Genomic DNA, 23,627 nt, shown 5'->3' on the forward strand with positions numbered 1-23,627 from the left:
TAGGGATAGGAAGAGTTGGAGAGCAGTCAAGCACTGTCTAATATTATAGTCATGCCCCCATGCATGCTGGTCACACCCACTGGTGGCGTGGTGTGGAAACCCCTCCTCTACAAATCCTGCGTTTGCCCCTGAAGGGGTACATTGAGACATCCTTGCTCTGGCTGCCAATGTATTCTCTGGAGAACTCTCAATTCTCCAGGCTCCCTTGTGAACTTCTAGGAAATATAGCCCCTGGTTTGTTGATGGTGGGGGATATTTAACATAATAGCGTCATAGTTGTGCATATTAAATTTAGGTGGGCACGTTTAAAAACAATTGAATTGCTTTTAATGCGGCTGCCTCTCGCACACCCTATACTTTCAGTAGACCTTCTACTGGAGCATAGGAGGACCGTTTCGTGAAAAAAAACCTAAGCGTTAAAAATGGAATTGAATTGCGGGTAAAGTTAACCCACGTGAAAAGATAAAACAGGGTTAAAATGACTTAACGCGGTAACAAAAAAAAACTCGCTGACCATTGAATACACCCTTTAATACTCAAAATAGGCTCCTGCCTAAAATTGACACATTGTTGCTACAATTTGCCAGATATGTGTTAAATAACTGACCTTCCTTAGCAGCATCTGTATCCATGAAGGCAGTTGTTGCACTGCACTAATTGTTGCTAAGGAAGGTTAGTTATTTACAACATATCTAATTGCAGCAACAGTGTGTTCTGAGGTTTCCACAGGCAATTTCAGGCAGAAATCCAAGGTAATCCTCTGTCACTGTGTGTAGTGTTGAGGTGCACAGTTTAGGCAGTGCACCTCTTTCTCAGCTCTGACTAGCTACTGAGTGTGGATGTAGATGACCAGAGGATTCCCACACATGTAGGTTATTTTTATAGAGTCTCTGAAGTTGTTGGGACACAAGTCATGTAACTTGCTGGTGCAGTGCAATCAGATGTCTCAATAATTTGGACGCCAAACTATCTCTGTATAACAAAATAAATCCTTTATGTGCACTCCTCTTCACTCCAGAACATTCTTAAACTGTTGCAGTAATAAAGTAAATATGTTCAGTTTATATATACAACTCCTGCCTTCTCCCGCACAGTGCTTAATCATTACATGGACACAATATCAATGGGGCAGTCACATTTATTTATGTGGCTTTTTAGCTCACATTCATCTCTCACAGCAGTGTCAACTCGCCCCTCCTCTGCAGGGGTAATATCTCTCGCCCCTCCTCTGCAGGGGTAATTTATCCTTTAAATCTGTCCCAATCCTCCAGTATTCTGTCTGTGATGTTGTACTTTGGCCCTCATGGACCAGCTCCCCAGATAACAAGGAGGATCCCAGGACCTCCTTCCCTCTGTCCCGGGCCCCTGGCTTCTAACTCTCTCCACACAAGTTCCATTGAACCATTGTAGTCACTGGCGATACTAGCCGTAAACTCGCCGACAGATGTCAAAAGAGGAAATGCTTCTCCAACAGATTTAACTTGGATATCTTAAAGTCTATCTGTTACTCTCATAAAAAAAACATACTCATGTTACTAATAGATCTTATATTCTGCTTTTTATGATTATTGATGTTCCCAGAGGGACTAGGTTGTTTGGATACAGAGTATTAATTAGATGTATAAGAAAAGTCACAGAAAACAATCATCAGTTAATGCGATTATTGAGCTACAAGTAGTGCATGAGAGTTACTGAGCTTCGTGAAATGCCTCAAACGTAAATCAAACCAGTTTGGTCGCTTCAAGCCAGAAAATCGTGTAGGAGAGAGACTCTCTAGGCACGGCTGCAGGTTATGGTCCTACTTGAGGCATAAAAACTCTAATTCCCTTAATCCCCTGGGGGTTATATAGTTAATTACTGGAGCTGTAATGCTACACATTTATTGGTGCTGCTAATGCATAAATATGTTTGATAGACAGTCAGTTCCCTTCACATTCTTTATATATACATGTCCTATTCTACGTGGTCAGCAGAAAGCTCATTCTGTGTTGTAATAAACAGATCTTGAGAAACGATGATTTTAACACTCAATCAATTGGCCATGTGTGTTTACATTTAATGTAGGAAAAGTTTTGTATTAGAGTAAATGGTATATTGCTGAAGCCGATTTGCTCAATGTAGAGTTTTCCTAATGCAGACAAGAGAATAATTACATGGGTAATGCAGAGTATGGGAGCCATGAATGAAGCACCCACCCACATCCTTTTGTTTTGCAGATGGAGCGCCGCTGAGTGAATTGTCCTGGCCATCCTCGCTTGCAGTGGTGGCGGTTTCCTTCTCCGGGCTCATCACCTTCATATTCCTCATGCTGGCTTGTCTGTGCTGTAAGAAGGGGGACATTGGATTTAAGGTAAGAACAGTGACCGAGAAAGATGCAACGTTGCCAGAAGGGAGCTAGAGACAAATATACAAATCTGTGTCCCTGAACACTTCCTTGTTTGTAATAGTCAATATGTTGTTGTCTGGTCTCCTGTTACAGTATTTTAGGATCCACACTGCTATGGATGCATGCAATGGATGTACTGAATGAGTTACTACACTGTAGCCCTTGTGCTTGCCTGCTTATCTCCTGATTCCAGTGACTACAATACAGAATTCATTATGGTGGCTAATGTACACACATGGTAGAGCTTGGGAATGTACTACAAGTAGTATGCCAGCTGTCTTAGTGCCAGTAATATGCCACCAGTAGTAGTAGTGCCCAGTAACACGCCTTCATACTAGGAATGCCCAGTATTGTTTCTTAAGTGGTATTGTCCATTAATATGCCAGCTGTAGTAGTAGTGTTCCATAATATGCTACCCTATTGCTAATAGTGTGGCACGTCATAGTGCCCAGTAATATGCCACCAGTAATTGTCATGTCCACTAATATGACCATTGTAAAACTCTGTAATATGCTACAAGTATAGTACTACACCAGCTATAGTAATAATACCCAGTAGTTATAGTAGTAGTAGCGGTAGTTCCCAGTTCTATACCGGCTGCAGTAGTAGTGCTCAGTAATATGCTACCAGTAGTGGTAGTTCCCAGTTCTATACCAGCTGTGGTAGTAGTGCTCAGTAATATGCCAGCAGTAGCCGTAATTCCCAGTTCTATACCGGCTGCAGTAGTAATGCTCAGTAATATGCCAGCAGTAGCGGTAGTTCCCAGTTCTATACCAGCTGTAGTAGTAATGCTCAGTGATATGCCAGCAGTAGTGGTAGTTCCCAGTTCTATACCGGCTGTAGTAGTAGTGCTCAGTGATATGCCACCAGTAGCGCTAATTCTCAGGTCTATATTGGCTGTAGTAGTATGGTCAGTGATATGTCAGCAGTAGCGGTAGTTCCCAGTTCTATACCAGCTATAGTAGTAGTGCTCAGTACTATGCCACCAGTAGCGGTAGTTCCCAGTTCTATACCGGCTGTAGTAGTAATGCTCAGTAATATGCCAGCAGTAGCCGTAGTTCCCAGTTCTATACCAGCTGTAGTAATAATGCTCAGTAACATGCCAGCAGTAATGGTAGTTCCCAGTTCTATACCGGCTGTAGTAGTAGTGCTCAGTACTATGCCACCAGTAGCGGTAATTCTCAGGTCTATACCGGCTGTAGTAGTGCTCAGTAATATGCCAGCAGTACTTGTTGGGGTCATCACTTTTTTTTGTGGCCTTCTCCTTGTACTTCTGCCCCTTTAATAACCTATGCACAGTAATGGTCATTTACTAACTGCAAAATATGCAGACCCACAGTGCTTTATGAGCGCAAGTGCAACTACTTGTCCGCCAAGCATATTTCAAGGTGCACACCTGCTTCACGGTCTTTAGAAATACCACCACAAAACCATTCTGCAGCTAATTTTAGGACTTGGCGGGTAAACCTGAAAGTCCAACAGACTACTAATTAAGGACCACTCCTTTTTATTTATCTAAATTTTTCAGATTTTGTCCTAAGTTACTGCTCTGTTTATCGTCCTTTATCGTTTGAATTAAACATGAGAGTGCTGGGACTTTGGTATTGTCTTGATTATATGTGTTATTTTTGTGTGGTTGAATATCTTATGTGTCGGAAGTATGCCTACAACTGCACTTTCCGCAGAAGGACTGCAATCATTGTTCTCATTCCCACGAAGCTGGCAACACCCCTTCTCCACCCCGTTTATCCCATTTTAAATCCCTTACTGCAAAATGAAATATGTGTATATGTATATTATAATGTGTGTGTGTGTGTGTGTATAATTTTCCACATCACAACAGAGATGAGTGCTCTTGTGTGCCTAGTCCACATAGAATGAGTTCCATTTGTCCAACTCCTCCCATCAGCTGGTAAATACTATTCCCGCAAATGCTAGTATCTTGCAGTAGGTCTATGTGTTTCTCCTCAGACTAGGAGCTCTCATGTAAAATAATTGTCTGTCACAAAAAGAGCAGTTGCTTTAAGGTTTTCTACTTTGGTGATTCATAAATGACGATTATGGGGGAGTTCCGTTCCCAGCAATGAGCTGCTAGACATCATGGCGATTTTTCACCTATGGTCATTTCCGGGTACTTGAACATCACAGATTCCCCTGCACACTGCTATGGGATGAGCAGAGAGATCTGTGATGTCACATCACTGCGGAGAGCCTTCACAACTTGGCGGCATATTGCAGGGAACTGAATTTTCCCCTTAGAGTCCCATTTTATACCTGTCAGGTGACAATTCTTGTAGTAGCAATAGTGCCCAGTAGTATGCCGTAATAATCATAGTCACATGTAGTAGTAATGGTTAATATGTTAGCTGCTCAGCAATATGTGCATAACCAAACTGCCCAGTAATAGGCGACAAATATTGCTGTCCATACTTATCAAGCCACATCTGCCACTATTGTCTTCTAGTAACAAATCAGCCACTTGTCTTTTCAGGTACTAGCTCTGCCCTGGCAGCGTTACTGTCATCAACATGGTCCTGATGTGACACCTGTGCTGCACTTGCAGCAGCCAGCATCACAATTGATACGAGATTAGCAATGCTTGGGTAGCATTAGTAAAAGCTTTCGAACCTCCCTGTCTCCCTTCTGCATTTGGCAGCGGTGACAAAGCATTTTAAAAAATTGCAATAAATTGTTTTCGGGAGTTGTTACTGGTCTCCAAGAGAAGTACAGGAATGCCTCCTGAGTGTGAGTGTAATTTGTATTAGGACCCTGTTCAGTGGTCCGGTCATGTTGAATATCGCTAGGTCCCTATGTATGTATAGTGTAATAGAATGGTGGTATGATCATGTCCAGTGGTGATGTGATATTGGGTAGATGTAGTATCCTATGTCTGTATAGACAGTGGTGGGCAACAAACAAGGCTGCCCTTGGCCCAGGGTGGCTTCACCTGCAACCCACAGCCCTGTGCTCAGCTCTGACTTATTCTCTGCTTTCTTATAAGGCAGAATGAGCCAAAGTGGCTTCCGCTGCACTTGACCTCCTCTGCTCACTGCAGCACATCTGAACCATGTGCTTTTCCTTTCCCTCTATGGGCTGCAGCCGCAGGACTAAAGGTCCCTAGAATAGCTTGTGTGTGCGGAGGTCTGCGTGGCATGTGGGAGAGTTTTGGAGAACATGTGTAGTTTTTTATGCAGGTGGCAGGCATTTTATGGCAAGTGAGATATTGAGTGCCTGTGGGGGTATTTCGTGGCATGTGGTGGAATTTTGGTACAAGTGGGGGTGGCGAGGTCATTTTGAGGCTGGCTGTTAATTCTTGAACTTAAGGGTAATGTGGCCACTTTATTAGGTACACCTGCATGTTAATACAATATCTAATCAGCCAATCATGTGGCAATAACTCAATGAATTAAAGCATGCAGATGTGGTTAGGAAGTTTAGTTGTTGTTCAAACCAACAGCAGAATGGGGAATAAATGTGATCTAAGTGACTTTGGCCGTGGAATGATTGTTGGTGCCAGACGGGGTGGTTTCAGTATCTCAGAAACTGCTGATCTCTTGGGATTTTCTTGCACAACAGTCTCTAGAATAGAGCGCAAACCAATAAATATTCAGTGAGCGACAGTTCTGTGGGTAAAAACACCTTGTTAATGAGAGGTCAGAGGAGAATGGCCAGACTGGTTCAATCTGACGGGCAGATGACAGCAACTCAAATAACTATGCGTTACAAAAGTGGTAGGCAAAAGACCTCTCTGAATACACAACACATCGAACCTTGAGGTGGATGGTCTACAGCAGCTCACTAAAACTGGACAGTTCAAGATTGGAAAAACTTTACCTGGTTTGACGAATTTTGATTTCTGCTGCAACAAACAACATGAATCCATCCTGTTTTGTGTCAAAGATGCAGGCGACTGGTGGTGTCCTCATGATGTGAGGAATGTTTTCTTGGTACACATTAGGCCCTTGGTACCAATTGACCATTGTTTAAATGTCACAGTTATGTATGCCCTTATGGCAACAGTCTACTCATCTTCTGATGGCAACTTCGAGCAGAATAATGCACCATGTCCAGCAGTTATCTCAGGCTGGTTCCACAAACATAACAATGAGTTCAGTGCACTCCAATGTCCTCCACAGTCCCAGATTTCAATCCAATAGAGCACCTTTTGGATGTGGTGGAAGATGTGCAGCTGACAAATGTGCTGTAACTGCCGGATGCTATTGTGTCAATATGGAGCAGAATCCTCTCTAAGTATTGTTTCCAGCACCGTGTTGAATCCATGTCATGCAGAATTCAGGCTATTCTGGGAGCAATGGGGTGGTCCAGTGGCGGAACTACCATTTGTACGGTGCATCGGGGCCCATGGACATAATGGGGCCCGCTGCACCGCAAATGCAGAGGGCTGGAACTAGCAAGTTGTGGGCCCCGATACCCGCCTACCTGCAACGGGGCTCACAGCTCACTAATTCCACCTCTGTGGGGGTCCTACACAGTACTAGATAATTGGACTTAATAAAGTAGCCACTAAGTGTGTGTAATATCTATAAAACGCCTCCATGTCAGGCTGGCCAGGAGAATAGTGTAGTTTCCATATCAGAGTAAGGATCTGTAGTATTCAGAGCCTTCTTTTAGTTGAAGACAGAGACAGCACTATACTGTATAGGAAGCCTTAGTCAGGCCCACAATGTACTGAGGGCTTGTGAATGGCTCTTAGGTAGGCAGAGAGGGAAATTATGAAGCAGTTCTATTTGTGTAACGTTTTAAAATATAATATCTTGCATAACAGAATCATCTTCCCTCCACAATAGATGTGGGGACTAGAACATTAACCCTTTTTTTGCCAGGTGACATGGTCTTATATTCCAGTCCATTGAATGGGCAGTGAATGGTGGCATTGTGAGAGCACGTGCTGGAGAGGAGGTACCCTGGAACAGAGAGTGGGCAGTGAATTGCATGTCCCTGCTATATAAGAAAAAGTGATGAGGAACTCACCTCCCCCATTTCTAGCACAGTCCCTGGATTTTGATTTGAAGCCCAGCTGAGCATTGTTAATGTGCCAGGCAGAGACAGGGATCCCTGGCAGAGCTGTGCCAGATGAATCGCTGGGTTTGTAATGGCAGCGCCAGTCACTCCTGGGTCTCCGTCACCCCATTACTGACATGCTGACTCTTTCCTACTTAATAGCCGGTGCAGCTTTTGGGATTAAAGGATTTTCTTGGAGACATGAAGAGGTAGGCGAGAGAGCAAGTCTCACAATGTCTGTGTGTGTGTATACAGCCTAGGGTCCAGGCATTGTTCTTGCTGGCAAAGCACCGCTAGGTTGATTTTAATCAGCAATATCCAAAGACTTAAATGCTTTTGACACTTGTGACCTTTTATCTATAGGCAGTTAACATGCTTTGTTATCAGAATAATTCTCTGACACATATGTGCTATCTTTTTAGAGGCTGTGCTAAAGAGCATGTAACATACCTATGTATTTGTGTATAAACCTACTTATATAGACATTTAACAGAGGTATATTAAATCCTGTATTACATTTGTGTTTTGTTTTTTTTTTGCATGGTGCCTGTGTATGATTATATAAATAGCAGCAGTTAACGCAAGGGTTAAAAAAAGAACTATATTATATAATGGCAACCGCAGGCTCTGTTACAGCTGTTAACCTGTGCTGCCCAACTCAGGCACATGGCTGTTGACATTTAAAAGCGAAACATATTTGTCTTTTTCTGAATCTTGGTTACATTTCCACATCTAGCTCTATGTATACCAAGTATATTGTTATCCTATTATCAGAGCATTGTTTTCTCAGGCTCTAGAAAAAGTGTGAGAGAAAATGGAACCGTAAAGACATACTCTGTCAGTCTATTTAAATAGCTACGTGTTTCATAATTGCACATACTTACGTGTATGAGGAGCCGCTTGTAGATGTCTGGAGACCATATGACAATTTGGAGCGCTGCCTTTGGGGAGAACTAAAATTCCCATGAGGGGAAATGGGCAGCTGTGTAAGATGTGCCAAGAGGCATGTGTGTGACATTCCTGCTCTGTAAACAAGGCAGCAGCTGGCATCTTATGCCCAGAACGCGGGTCATTCCTGTGCCAGCTGCAATGCCACAGAAAGTCATGCGTGAGTAATCCTCAACATGGCTCCTGAAACATGATTGAAGAACGCTGCTCTAGTTCTTTCTGTATGCCAGGGCCAACCAGGCTTTGCCTCCCACTTAACCCCGTTTGCCAAAGTCACCTGATCCAATTACAGCTCTGAATGTGTTGTGTGCAGGAGGCAAAAAAGACACACTAATCCTAATATGACACTTAATGTAGTATAATTTGGTTCTTATTGACATTTCTCTTAGATTGTTCAGTAAAACGTGCAAACAGTTGTTCAGCATTAACCGCCTTATTTTTATACATATTTCCATTTATTAATGGTAAGATGGAATCTTTATTAATCATCACAGATATGGCTTAAGTGTAACCGTTCTACCTAGTGGACAACGTACAATGAAAAACAATGCCTAGGTGGCATTCACAAGTAATAACGTTTTCATCATACATCAAAACAACTAGTAAACGTTCATATGTTTATTTTGGATAGTATGAATGTACACCTCTCACAAACTGTTTCAATGTGTTATTTGCTTTGTATTGAATATTTTAAATTATTTTGAGGTAACGTTCATGAAGTTATGATAAATACATATTTCTACTTACCTGGCGTGCAGCGTTCCTCCTACTCAGCGAGTTTCCCAGAGGCTCTAATATTCCAGCAATTTTCTCCTCCTTTGGGTGGACCTTAATTCAAGCACACAAAGGTGTTGTCAGTGCACCTCACAATGTGAATTTCACATGCACATGAATGGGAAGTTCATGGGGGAGGGAAAACTGACAACAATGCTTGTTTGAAATAGGCATCTGGTAGTAACAGAATGGAAAGCATCACTGGACCTTTGCAGCCTGGGGACAGACCCATCCATCCTTTAATTCAATTTTAAACTGAGTAGACATTTTTAAGTATATTTTGCCCAAGTCTGCAAACACTTGTGGTACATACATGATCCTACTGGCCCCGCCCTCTTCTGTATGAAATCATTCAATATGAGAGTGTTCCCCTATGAATTGTGCTACAAACTCCCATTAAAAGCTTATTCGTCTAGAAAGACCATAACTTGTAATTTCGGTCCAGAAATGTGTCAGGGAAGAGGTTAATGTTTGGGGTGGTGACAGAATTATTGTCCCACCTCTTCCTCTTTTATAAATGTCTTACTCTCCCCTAGGAGCTTGACAATGTGGAGGGAGAAGATTACACCACAGAATTCTCTATCCAGAGTTCCCCAGCCACACAGAATGGACCAGAGGTTTATGTCCTTCCTCTTACCGAGGTTTCAGTACCAATGTCCAAACAGCCGGGAAGATCAGGTATGGTTAGGGGGCCTGCATTCTCTTCTGTGGGACATCTGCATAATGTTTGGTGCCCATTAGTTAATCAATTCTTTAACTATTTAGTTTCAGCAGTGATGCTTTTATGGTGTATGATTGTTTAATTGCAAATTTCTATGTTGTAAAAATGAACAGTGAAACGTATTCTGAAAGTCTGTAGAGTGGTAGAAGGTTGTTCCACAGTCTAGAGCAGTGGTTGGCAATCAGTGGATCACCAAATCATGTGGAACTACAAGTCACAGCATACCTTGCCAGCCTTTAGCTCAAACAAATATCTTTTATCTAGTTAAGGGAAATATATTGGCTAAACGTCATTATGGGCAATCTGCAAATTTAGAATAATCAAAGAAACAACGTTTGATGTATCTCTTTCAAGATCTGATAAGCATTGACCTGTATTTCGGAATATTTTCCTATTTATATGGTAAGAAATTTCTGCACTAAATGAATTGCTAAATACAATGACATGCATCGTTAGCCTGATATAAGACGCCTATGTGCGGATACCTCCATACCTGATGGCAGCCAAGCTGAAACCAGTTGAACGATTTTAAGATTTCTTTTATAATAAAACTTAAGCTTCAAAAATGGTGCATTCCATTGACATCTAGGATTGTATTCTGAATTTTGACACACTTTATCACAAGTCTGTGGCTGGCAGGGTATGCTGGGAATAACTGGAGAACCATGTTTTCAGAGCCTTCCACTGGCAAAGCCATATTTTTGTGGGGGAAAAAAGGAATATTTTCCACTCTGTCAGTGCGACTTCAGACAAGACTACCAAATTCTCCTGTTACAAAGTCCAAAAAAAATAGATAGTTCTGTGGAGGATGCCCATTTATGTAAAATAAAAAAAAATATTCAATTAAGTAACCCAATTACATTGTTAACTAGATACCTGGTAAAAGTAGTTCAAAATCTGTGGCTAAATCACTTGTTCCCGTGTTTACACCATGGGGAATATTTATGAAAACTGGTACACAGGTAGGTGTACAAAATGGTTTCTGTAGATATGTCGTGGTGTATAGCAACCAGCTAACTGTGCACTAGTTGTCGTAAATGTCTCCAAATGTATAGTGTGATAATTGGCCATGCGTTGCATGATTTGTCTGTCTACAGGATACAGTTCAAGTGAACAAAGTGCTATAGGGTTGGAAAGATTTTTTTCTGTAGAAAATGTAATTTCCTGTAACGGATGTGTAAATACTCTTTAGGACAATGCTAAGTCCAAGTGTAAAGATCAACTTGTATGATAAAAAAAAAAAGAAGTATTTAGATTTGAAACCACTAAATAATAACTGAAGGACTAACTCTGTATAACCCAAGGTGCTGTGAAACTGCTGACCATCAGCGTTCTCTTTGTGAGCGCACATCTCGGACACTGACAGCGTGTCTATGAATGTGGTGTTTGTGTCGTTGTGTGTGGGTGGTAAAGTGTGGGACCATACGATTTGGAGATGGCTCCTTCATTCTCTTGTAAGGTGGGCTCAGCCTAGACAATGCTTGTAGCTGTGGTGTAATTTCCTATGTATGACCAGGAATGAGTGGGACTGGAATCTTTAGCTAGGAATTTTTCATGTTTTTGGAAAACAACAGAATAGGGGGGTGAAGCAATTCATAAAGGCATTATAACAAACCCTCAAAGAACAGACCTCTTGGTATACAAAGGAGCTTTGTCACACAGCCTCGGCCTCTCCATATTTGCGCTGATGTCATACAGAATGACCCCAGTGTCCAGCATCAGGAGGAGGAGTGTCTGGCTGTACCAGGCTATACACAATGCTGCTGTTTGTTGCTGGTGTGGTTTGGAATGCACTCCTTGAATTCTAGGGTAAGGTGGTAGGATGGCCAGCGTGGGAGCATTGAGGGAGTTAAAATGTCACACAGAAGTCGGAGACATAGTGTCAAAGTGTAGGGTGCGTGTGTGGCATAATTGGCAGCCAGTCCTGTATTCTGTAGCCTCCCTACGGTGTTTGAGATATTCACATACAAGTCCAAGACCAAGTTTTCTTTGTTTGTTTCAAGTTGTGCTTATACATTATGTGACAATATTTATGTTTGGTTGCAGCCTAACTGTTGTGGAACTACAAATCCCAGAATGTCCTATGTGGGATTTGTAGTTCCACTATAGCTGGTGGGTCACAGGTTGCCCAAGCCCGAGTTAGACTCAAATGATATAATCAATGGTTTGACGTCGGAACCACTAAACCTTTTAAGAGTGAGGATTGTACAATGTGCAATTATGTGGTATGTTCTTTAGCCACCAAAACACAACGTGGGGGTGCGCCGAGCCTGAGGACGCAACTGAACTGTCGCCTTTGTCATCCCTCACCAAACTACTAGCTCTCTGGGTTGTACAAACTTTAACAATGCTTGAAAATGACAGATTATTTAATTTTAGAGCTAAAAGCAAGGCATATGCCATTCATTTAGACAGTTGTGTCAAGAAATGTGACAATTTGTAAAACTCATTTATTTTGTATTTCCCCAAACCCTGCTGCCAGAGGCACCTTATTATAGTCACAGCCCTACGTCTGTGTAATTATTCCACATGCCCCTGTGACTTGCTAGCAGACATAAACTGGGCTTCTCTTATGTAATGTTCAATGCACTTCATGGGCAAGCTGCATGTTCCATTCCTACAAACTGCTCCACTTTTGGATTCAAATCCCACTCTTCATCTTTCCATATTATCTGACGTAGGCTCTCAAAATCTGTCCTGCAGCCTATATCAGGCAACATTTCCATTTCAAGGAACAACAATTATACAAATCACAACTGATTGCTGCAACTAAAAATACCAGTCTTTTTATAAATCTCTCATTCAACCTGAAACCTTAATTTACCGAGCACACATTGACAGACATGTTTCTAATCTTTGTCAAAAATCATTGATTGAAACAATTGTTATCAATGTGAGTTGAATCTCTGCTGCTTTGCACATTGCGTATGAAACAAATATGTCTGCCAAATATGTATGTTAAAAAAATATATATATTTTTTTAAACTTTGTGTTCTAATTGTTGTGTTTTTTCTAGTGCAACTTCTCAAATCTACAGACTTGGGAAGACAGAGCTTGTTGTACTTGAAGGAAATTGGCCATGGCTGGTTTGGCAAGGTGAGTATTCTCTGGTGCCCTCTGCAGGCTTTCCTGTGTATTACAGATGAAGTACAAGCTGATAGTTATTGTATTGATTATCGCAGTGGATTAATGAATACAGCATAAAGTCGGCAGATCAAAAAATATAAAGTTTAATGGAAATGAAAAATTACACCATAAACACGGGAGCTGATATCCCTTCCCGTTGTTCAGTAAGGCAAATCTTATTTATGGTCTTTAAAACCAAGGATGAGATGATGAGACCTCTTTAAAACCAAGGCCAGATACCTTTAGTGATTTGAATTTGATATCCGTTATTATGTACTGTTAAGGGCATTATAGGTGTGAGTCTGGCCCCAGAATTCTCAGGCCAGGTAAACGGTGGGACATAAACACTCCAGCAACTGTAAATTCCTGTTGTATTGATCTGGACAAAGGTACAGGTTGTAAATTCTCTTCCCCACAGCCACAAATCCTTAGATTTGTGCCTGTGATACTCTTATTGTTCTCAGCTATTCAATCATTGTATCTTTGACGTAAATATGATTTACAACGGTGCTCTCCAACCTCTTTCTATGTAGGGCAATGTTTTCAGTCAAAATACCAGATAAACTGAACCATTTTGTGTTCAACATTCAGTCTCATGGGGGGAAAAAAAACAGACAACATACACACTCGGGGTCCATGCTCAACAACCCACTACTCAGTGTGATATAATCACACAGGCAGCATGGGGTAATGGAAATACTTTTAGTGTGTGTAATATAGTTTATACTATTAGGAGACACCAGATATTATTAGAGGAATAAGAAGTACCATTTCACAAACTACTGTATACAGGAGCAACAGTCCGTCGGAAAGTTTGCTTTAAACTGTTCTGTATGGTATTATTTTATGGAGACAATAGTTATCAGCTATTTCCCCTATGTACAATTGTACATAAAATTCTGTTTATGGCTTCATTGTTGAAACTACTGTCCTTACAAGGTTATTCTGCTGTAGATTTTCTTAAGACAGAACAGCAGAAGATTTAGCTTAAAACATGACATCAGTGTTGTGTAAGGTAAACGAACATGACATAGGGTAAAGAAGACCCTGCCTGAAAAATCTTACGTTCAAGATGAAGGTGGTAATGAGACAATAGGTGAAAATAGAACACTAGTGGACGTGGTAGATGGATGATGTATAGGTAGTGGACATGGAGTGGGAGTAGGATAGTCAAGCATAAAGAGGTCATTTTTGAAGGACCGACCATTTAAAGAATTGTTGATTGGAGGAGTGTCTGGTAGGGCGAGGCAAGGAGATCCATAGGTGGGAAGCAACGCAGGAGAAGTCTTAGTGCCTGGAGTGGAAGGAGGTTATAAGAGGGTAACGGGTAGGAGTAGTCGAGCTGTGGGGTGTATCTCACGACAAGCTCAGAGATGTATCAAGGGGATGCATTAGTGAGAGCTTTGTAGATGAGGGTGAGCAGCATAAATTAAATACAGGATGCAATTGGGAGACAGTGAAGGTGTTTACAGAGTACGGCAGTGAACGAGGAGTGAAGAAACAGGAAGATTAGTCTAGCCACAGCATGCAGGATGGATTGTAGAGGGGAAAGGCGGGTGAGGGAAGGACAGTGAGAAGGAGGTTGCAGTAGTTCAGGTGGGAAATAATGGGCGAGTGGACCAGGGTTTTAGTTAGTTCCTGAGTGCGGAAGGGGTGCATCTTGGCAAAGTTGTGGAGGACGAGAAGACTGCGAGAGGATTTGGATGCGAGGGGTGAAGCTGAGGTCGGAGTCGAGGAGTTCAGAGGCAGCATGCGTGGGGGGCAGAAGTTGTCAACTGTGAGGGAGAAGAAGAGGAGTGGTATTATGACATTAACTAAAATATCTGTTCTACTGTTTGTCCAAGGGAAACTTACTTCAAAGTAATATGTATTTTGTCTTTGTGGTTCCTTAGGTGCTGCTTGGGGAGGTGAATTCTGGTCTCACCAGTACTCAGGTTGTGGTGAAGGAGCTTAAAGTCAGTGCTAGTGTTCAGGAGCAGATGTTGTTCCTTGAAGAGACTCAGCCCTACAGGTGAGTAAAAGAGTTACAACAATTACAATCTACCATCTACCTTTGGACCTTTTTAAACTCTTCATGGGTAACACCTGTGGGACTAGGATATGCTAGGAAAGTTAAAGTAAAACTGCAGTACTGCTTACAACCACTAGGATGCAGCAGAGCACTTGCATTCAAAATGTAAATTCTAAAAAGTGATTTGTAGAGAACTATACCTTGGTCATTATTTTAGAGCAGGGGTAGGGAACCTGTGGCTCTCCAGGTGTTGTGAAACTACAAATCCCAGCATGCCTTGCCACCTCTCTGCTGGTTATCTACTGGCAAAGCATGCTGGGACTTGTAGTTTCACAACACCTGGAGAGCCACAGGTTCCCTACCCCTGTTTTAGAGGGACAGTCCAGAGTTTTGGAAGTCAAAATGGACATGACCTGTCAGAAAATAGGGTGGTCTGATAGCAAAAGAGCATGACTGGATCAAGGTGTGGCCTAATTTATCCTAATTTTACAGTCAGGAATGTTATGTATGGACTGTGCTCGGGTCATATATATATGTATCCTATACTTTTTGTCCTGGATGGATGTCACTGCTTTCATATATTAGATGAGAACCAGCATGACTGTTAATGATAATAAAATGTGACATGTGACCATTGAACTAACACTGCTATTTCAAATCCAGTGAACCCTGCTGAGAGTTTGTCTAGAAGACAAAAAACTGAGACACCTGTGTGTCTGGTAAATTATGAATCCATAGAGTCCACCTCTCTATGGTGGGACTACCAGCATTTCCGGGAATGCAGCGGCCATGGGGCCCAGAAATGAGCTGCGTCCATTGCCTCTACACTTCATTCATTGCTGGTAGTACGAGCACTGCCAGCACCCACTACCATATCGGTGTAAATACAGTGAAGCTAATACAGGGCTTCATTGCACATGTGTTGGTATATCCGTGCTTTGCTCAGCACACCTATAGATCTGTACTGTTTTCATAAACCATCTTTCATAATCATGTTCTGTTGAAACATAGTCTGCCATTCAGCCTGACTGAACACAGTGTCTGAGCACCAACAACAATAGGTCTCATTTAATAACATTGGTACAAAATTTTCACTCCCAATCAATCAGACATTACTTTATTGATTCATTTGCTCCTGACAGATCAAAGCTAACTGCTGATTGGCTGCTGTGTTTCAGAGTATGCAGATCACCTAAATGTAATGTTAGTAAACACCACCCAATGTGTTTAAACATCCGTGGACTGCACTCAGGTGTTTCAATAATGAATGGACATAATTGCCACTTCCTCAGTCTTCCCATACCAGCCAGCACTGAGGCTGATAATGGCTATTACTTCATTGTAAGCCTCCCTCCTGACACCTCAATAATAATGAAAGTGCAGCCCCTGGAAGTAGCGCAGTTATTGGGTCTAATGCTGGGGTAGTCTGTTATTTGCAGGAAGGCGGCTTCTAAGTACATCTTACCATTGGCAGTCGGCACCTGCAGTGAGAGGTTTGAGTGCTCGGAGACGTTTTCACCTCACCTTGTGGCGCTGACTGCAGTAGAACACACATCACTATGCAAAACACCAGTTACCATGATTCGAAGGAGAGCTAGTTATTAATGTATTAAGAAGTCCTGTGGATATCGTTCCCTCCAAGAAATCTGGAAATCATAATGTTAAAAATAGGATTTATGAATAATCTTTAATGATTGATTCTAATGCAGCCATTCATCGGGTAGTTTTTGTAGGTCAGTTATAAAAGTATAACTGCAGCTTTTATACTGTAAATCTTGCTGCATGTATGGACAACTTAAAAAAGACCTATGATGTGAGTAGGAAGATTCACAGAACGTCCTTCCTCCACTGCTATTCTATACAAGACACCCGTGTCCACCCGGTTGTAAATTTCCTCGCATGTCTTGGTGGCCGCTAGGTGCCTGATAGCCAAGCGGTGGAAACGTACAGAACCTCCTGCGTCTCTGCTCTAAAATCGTACATATGGTTCATTGCTAACATGGAAAAAATCACCTCCCACCTGCGAGATAAGGACGATAAGTTTCACCAAGTCTGAGCTCCCTGGCTATATCTGTAATGCTCCCTGTCTGTTCCCCTCTGAGTGGCCTCTTCCTACCTGTCATCTCTACTCGCCACTCTCCTGCGCTCTGAGTCATGACCTTATGACCTTTGCTTCTCCTCCTCCTCTGAGGGTCTTCTACCCCTGGTTCACCATAGCTGACGACCACCCCACACATTAGCCTCTTAAATCAACTGATATTGCTTGAATCAGTACTCATTGTTTTGGTGCCATTTTTCACTACACATCGCAGTTTTTATATGTATTGTGACATTGTTTGGTTTCTCTTTTCCTATTGCCACCTTCATGCGTATTCAATAAAATTTTGAGTTAATATAAAAATTAAACAATCAAAGTATAACATGTTGGTTATTCTATGACCTCATATGTAATGCTTGTCTGTGTGAACCTGTACAGAACATCAAATGTTCTAGGCTCTGTCTTCTGCATTGCTCCACACCTCCTTTGCTATTCAAGGTGCAGGGCAGGGAACACCCACCTTAGCAGCATTCTAAACCTATCCACTAGTCACACAAGAGTGGGAACATATCGCATGTTTGTAAGATTCATTGATCATGTATACACAAAATTTGTATTTTAGAGACAGACCCCTGCACAAAACCTGACCCCCGTCCGAGGTGGTAACGGTCAGTCCTCCAGTGCTGACTTTGGAGTCGTTTGAATGAATAGACCTTTCAGTCCAGTGTGTTAATTGGCTTTATCAACACATTGCAATGAGCTGTGTATTCGTTTGATATTTTGTTACCCTGGAAAAATGACTATAATAGAGCTAGACAATTGGGTGGCCTTATTCAGGTATAAACACTATAGGTACATTAATTATTTTGTTATATAAAAAGGGGATCTCAAGGCATATACATTTATAGACCAATGTGCTGCAAATCACAGTAGCAATGTGTTAAAATAGATATCAAGAAATCAAACATTTGCACATAGTAACTATGTCCTTTTTACCACAGTATGCACACTACGTCTGACACAATGGGGTATATTCAATTACGTTCGGAGATCGCGGTTACGCTCCGGAACAACCTGCGAAGGTACTACGCGATACTACAGCTATGTGGATTTCTCTTTGCACCCCCCCCCCCCCAAGCTTTTGCGAAGGGAAATCCACGTTGTTGTGGTACTGTTATTACCTTGTGTAATGCGCAGCTGCCGCGTACCTGCGATCTCCGGACCTAATTGAATGTGTCCCAATAAGTATATATATTTTTGATCATACCACAGACTATAAGTTGATTTTCTGTCATTTCACTGTACAGCACTATTACAGACATTCTCCGTATCTGCTTTAGTCTCTGAATTGCTCAGAAAAGCTCAATGATGTCCTGTAACCCATAGCAACCAATCAAACACAACACTGTTTAAAGCCAGTGTTTTATTGGACATAATTGTTCTTTGCATCATATTATTAAGTAATGCTCTAAGTTATTGATGCCAGTACAAAGTAATTAGTGGGCCGTCAGCTTGTGACTGACAGTGGCTGAGCCAGGGAACCACCCAGTTGAACTGTGACTGGCAGGTATTGACACACCTTTTTGTGTTAAAATAATACTTTCATACCAGATCTCAAAGAGGATCATGTTACTTTTTTTTCTAGGGGTTACAGGATAGAATGGAAACAGATACATATAAGGGTGGATATTCCCCTCTGCTTTTTCTGACTTCCTTTGACTTGTCTGTGACTGACTGTAAAACACAAGATAGACCTAAAGTGTGTGTATATAGACTTTCATACTTCCCAACAGACCCTGATAAAGGTGGAGTCTATAAGAAAGTGGGTGTAGGTTTACGTAAATGTGTGGATTTCGTCTGTGGATCTGGTTGGAATTTTAGCAAATTGGGGCATGGCCTAGGTCAGAGGTACTCAAACTCCATCCTCAAGAGCTAACAGTTCATATTTTCAAGATTTCTTTCTTTACTCTTGCACGGGGGAGTTGATCTATTTTTCTGGGTCAGTAATTATCCCACTTGTTTTTACAGACAGAAATCCTAAAAACATGACCAGTTGGTAGCTCTTGAGGACCGCGTTTGAGCACTTCTGAATTAGGTGGATCGGGGAAGGGATTCTTTGTCCCAGTTGCTGTGGAACTGCAAGTCCAAGCATGCTAGAGAGCCACAGCCTGCCATAGCCTGTAGTATATGAATGGAAACCCCTCCCAGATATGTAAAGCCATCACGTAATTCTCCTACTTCAATATTCTGTCTGGCAGTCTGTGGTGTAAGGTAAAAGACTGGTGTATGTCAGACTGCAAGTGGGCTGGTCTGAGATCTTAAACTCTTATCAGGCTTGGTAGTACTCTCCACCCTGCCTTTAAAAGTCTTGTACCACAGCCCCTGCGCTGTATGCACTTGGCCCCTGGTACTGTTCTAGAATTGCAGTTAGCCCCAATAGAGACGCATAACTGCTAACTGCCCATTAATATAATTAGGCTAAAGGGTACTGGGGGCCCTTATGTGGACAGGTGTGGTTTGTTTGACAGGTCTTTAATAATTCAAGCCAAGTCTGGCACAGTTATGGGAGAATGCTGAACTTGAGAATGAAAAGATCTCCAGATTGACTCGTTGCTAGTTTGGAAGAAATTGCTTTTCATCTGGTGTTTTAGAGAAGGATATAAATTTTAAAAAAAACCACCAAAAATAAATTAAACTGATTTAAAATCTCCATGTAGGAGACCTGTACGTGCATGTGAAAGTGTTAAACAATCCAGGGATACTGGATTTCTTTTCATAAACGTGAAAGTGTGCAAATTGTGAAATTCACAAATAAAGTAACAAATGAGTGATGAAGCATATATTACTGCTAAAAGGGACATTGACCAAAAATATGGCAGAGCCCAGGGATCTGATTATCAGTGTAAACCGTGTACTGACATTCAAGGGGTTGCAAAACCAATACTGTTCACTAACCCTTGCTGCAGATTTGTACATTGTCTGTAAGGTTCAAATGTTAAATGCAGCCGTGATCGTCCAAAGTGTCATTATAGCTCATTGCGTCCGATTGTGTGCTGTTCTAACATTACATCAAGTCTCTAGCAGCGATCTCGGGTTGCCAACCTATAAAAATATCATTTAACTATTAATACACTGTCACAGTATTTCTTTACTAACACAATATAAAAAAAATGTGTTCTGCAATAAAACAAAAATATGTTGGAAATGGGTATTCAAGCCTACATAATCTACACAGTCTTAAATTATTACTGACTTATGGTCGGGAAGAGATGATTTTACCTACAACTTTTTTTTGATGAATGAAAATTTGTTTTTCGTAAAAAAAAATTGTGTGTTCTATTTTTTTGTGGGTTTTTTTCTTCGTGGGTTTTTTTTTGTTTTTTTTTGTGTTTTATACTGGCTGTCAGCATATTTACTGACAGTTGGCAAACCTGCAAAGGTTCTCCCCTGTACCTTAGCACTGGGGACTGCTGCATCTTACAAAGAGTAGGGGGCATGTCCCCTCTGGTCTGTGGTAGGAGGGGTTGTGGAAATCTACCCCCCCCCTCCCCAAAAGGTGCAAATGAAGGATAAGTAAACCTGCCTTAGAGATGTTTTTTTAGACCTCATGATTATTGTGACATAAGATTGCATTGTATGGTTGTACCTTCCATCTCTTCTCAGAGCACTCCAACACCCCAACCTGCTTCAGTGTCTAGCCCAGTGTGCTGAGATCACCCCCTACCTCCTGGTCATGGAGTTCTGCCCACTGGTGAGTACAGTGCATGGAGCACAGTACAATGTGCCAAGCTCTGAATCGCTAGAGAGAGCCTTCAGCATCTCATGTAACCCAGTAACAGTTTTGCAGTTTGTTATGAAAATCTAGGTGTGTCTTTTTCAATAGCTGTAGTGATCTTGATCTATTTGCTCATGTAGCAATTAACACAACATGGAACAAATAGTAACATGTGGGCTGCTAGTGCTGCAAATTAAGTATTGGTCTTTATTGAAATTTATTTGATTAAACATAGTAAAAAGGTACTTTGGAAAAATAAGTCATGGCACGTCTTAATTGTGCACCACATGAAGCATAATATCCGCCCACCTGTAATGCGGTTACCAAGAACAAGAGGTGAGCCGGCGCTGCTGACAAGTCTCTCCTGCCCCATATCCAAACATTGGCTTTTCATGCCACTTCAGACCAGTCCTTGTTATCCCCTCCTTCTGCGAGAGCCCTGCTGCCCTCCAGCTGAACATTGTGCGTGAGGTGCGCAGTGTGCAAGTGATGATGGTGAGCGGGAGCTGGGGAAATACTTGGCGGAGGAACTTATCCTCCTGGTCAAGTGGTGCTGCCCATTCTGAAGATAACTGAATGAGAGGTGGGCAGAGTCCATGTGCCACCTGTATTAACAAGTACCAGTAGCAGTATATGGTTTCTCATCGTCTAAGAAAGTTAGCTATTGCCAGACAAAACTAAATGATGCAAAAATAGTCATGTAGCTAGTAATTGTTGTTAATGTGCATATTGCTAGGTATTTAGGTATTATACATTTAGTGATACAGGTATATAAAGTGACCAAAATATGAGTGCTTCTTGCTCTGTGTACATATGGCCTGCTTTGTTTGTTCATTAGATTGAATGACTGGTCAAGTGTTTAGTACTTCTGCTAAACTTATACTGCTTTAGTCTAATATAAATGTAACCTGTAGAGTACAGACCAGAATTCATAACCTATGTTTTGTTTTTTTTGTTTGTTTGCAGGGGGACCTAAAAGGATATCTGCAGAGCTGTGCGGCCACGGAGTCCACAGCACCTGACCCCCTGACCCTGCAGAGGATGGGCTGCGAGATGTGCTGCGGGCTGCTCCACCTGCACAAGAATAATTATACCCACAGGTTAGAAATTGTGGACAGTGTGTTGCATAAAAATAAATAGACTTTTCTTTCGTGCTGTTCTCTATCATTTCACCTGTTTTGTGTTTTTTTTGGCTTTTGTTTTAGTAATTGCCTTACATTTTTGTTTATTTTTCTTAACTTCTAAAGCCAGGATGGGCATCCATTGATATTTTTTCACATGTTATATTTACCACTTGTTTTGCACAATAAAACTCATACTCTATTATTTTTCATGTTGGTTTTTTTTTGTGTCTTCCATGCTTGTCTACCATCTGTGTGCCCTCCACAGTCTTCTCCTAGACTCGGTATTTTCTCTTGCGCATCTGTGGACGCCTCTTGGTTTGTCCCCTGGAACAATATCCTGATGCTGAATGAGTGGGACATGCAGGCTCCAGCATCAGTGATTTTGTTGCAGGCGGCACTCACTGCTCCTGGTCTCTCGGACGGCAGCGCGACTTTGCCAAGTGACGCTCATCATTTGTGTTACATGTATCTTTTATTACCATGCTTCATCAGGGCTAAAGCAGTCTATTGTGCCTATCAGCTCTCTGCTGTTATAAAGCCTATCTTACACTTAATGCATCTCATCTATCTTACCCTCTGCTCCCTTCCTAGCCCCCTCTTTCTTTCCTGTTCATATCATCCCTGCATATCACAGGATCTGGGTAATAGTGATACTTGTAAGGTGGTTTTTACCTTTGTGTATTCTCTTTGAAGATGCACAACATTCTGGTGACTATGTATTAACATGGATCGCTTGATAAAATGGCTATAGATTAAATATGGGATCATGGTAGCCCAGTGATGGACAACCTAATACACTCCAAGAGTCATGCACGTGTGGCCTTCCAGCCTTCAAAGTGCTGCACATTATCCTTCATCTCAGTAATAGGTTAAAGCAATACGCATCTCCTTCCTTCTCTCTACTCTACTCTACTCTCTTAATTCTCCCTCTCCTCTCCCCTCTGCACATCTATCTGCCCCAAAAATAAAAATATTTTTTTCTGGAATGAAAATAAAAACAACAAAATTTGCTCCACTCCTGCACTTGCCACACAAAATGTTCCCACGTGCCACTCAGACCTAGCATTGCACATAATTTCCCCATGTGCCACTCAGACCTAGCATTGCACATAATTTCCCCATGTGCCACTCAGACCTACCATTGCACATAATTCCCCCACGTGCCACTCAGACCTACCATTGCACATAACTCCCCCACGTGCCACTCAGACCTACCATTGCACATAACTCCCCCACGTGCCACTCAGACCTACCATTGCACATAACTCCCCCACGTGCCACTCAGACCTACCATTGCACATAACTCCCCCACGTGCCACTCAGACCTACCATTGCACATAATTCCCCCATGTGCCACAGAATCCCGCTCATGTCCTCAGATCCTGCATGTCCTTCAAAGCTACCGCCACATATACATTTATTCAGGTAATAGAAGAAGGTGTCTCCTAATACCCATAATCATTTTCAATAAGAGGTGCGTTGTTGCTTATAAAATACAAGTTTTTTTCTAAAGAAAGTGTTAGTCAGGCACAGACACAGATTTTTCATGTTTATTTTTTTTAAATTCATTCATTTTGTTTTTCATCATTTTAGCTTTATTAATGCACAGACAAACACATACCTTTTCACTTACTGTGGTAGCTGTTGCTAACAGTCACGTGACCCTCTGTGCACTGGGATTCAACCATTTCTTCTGAGCTCC

General features: G+C 41.8%; 1 protein-coding gene across 3 annotated transcripts in view; it reads left to right on the forward strand.

The window, feature by feature from the left end:
• The window catches only part of AATK (apoptosis associated tyrosine kinase), an 88,661-nt gene that overhangs the window by 42,580 nt on the left and 22,454 nt on the right, over window positions 1–23,627 (forward strand). For 2 of the 3 annotated variants that reach the window (XM_075216899.1, XM_075216901.1), the window contains exons 2-7: window positions 2,217–2,350; window positions 9,667–9,808; window positions 12,868–12,947; window positions 14,870–14,988; window positions 20,690–20,777; window positions 21,768–21,901. In XM_075216899.1, coding sequence (XP_075073000.1) covers window positions 2,217–2,350; window positions 9,667–9,808; window positions 12,868–12,947; window positions 14,870–14,988; window positions 20,690–20,777; window positions 21,768–21,901 — 697 coding nt within the window. Of the gene's footprint in view, window positions 1–2,216; window positions 2,351–7,395; window positions 7,618–9,666; window positions 9,809–12,867; window positions 12,948–14,869; window positions 14,989–20,689; window positions 20,778–21,767; window positions 21,902–23,627 lie in introns of those variants that run through there. The other variant, XM_075216900.1, reaches the window with a different exon arrangement.

This window comes from Mixophyes fleayi, chromosome 6 (genome assembly GCF_038048845.1).
Source record: "Mixophyes fleayi isolate aMixFle1 chromosome 6, aMixFle1.hap1, whole genome shotgun sequence".
NCBI lineage: Eukaryota > Metazoa > Chordata > Amphibia > Anura > Limnodynastidae > Mixophyes > Mixophyes fleayi.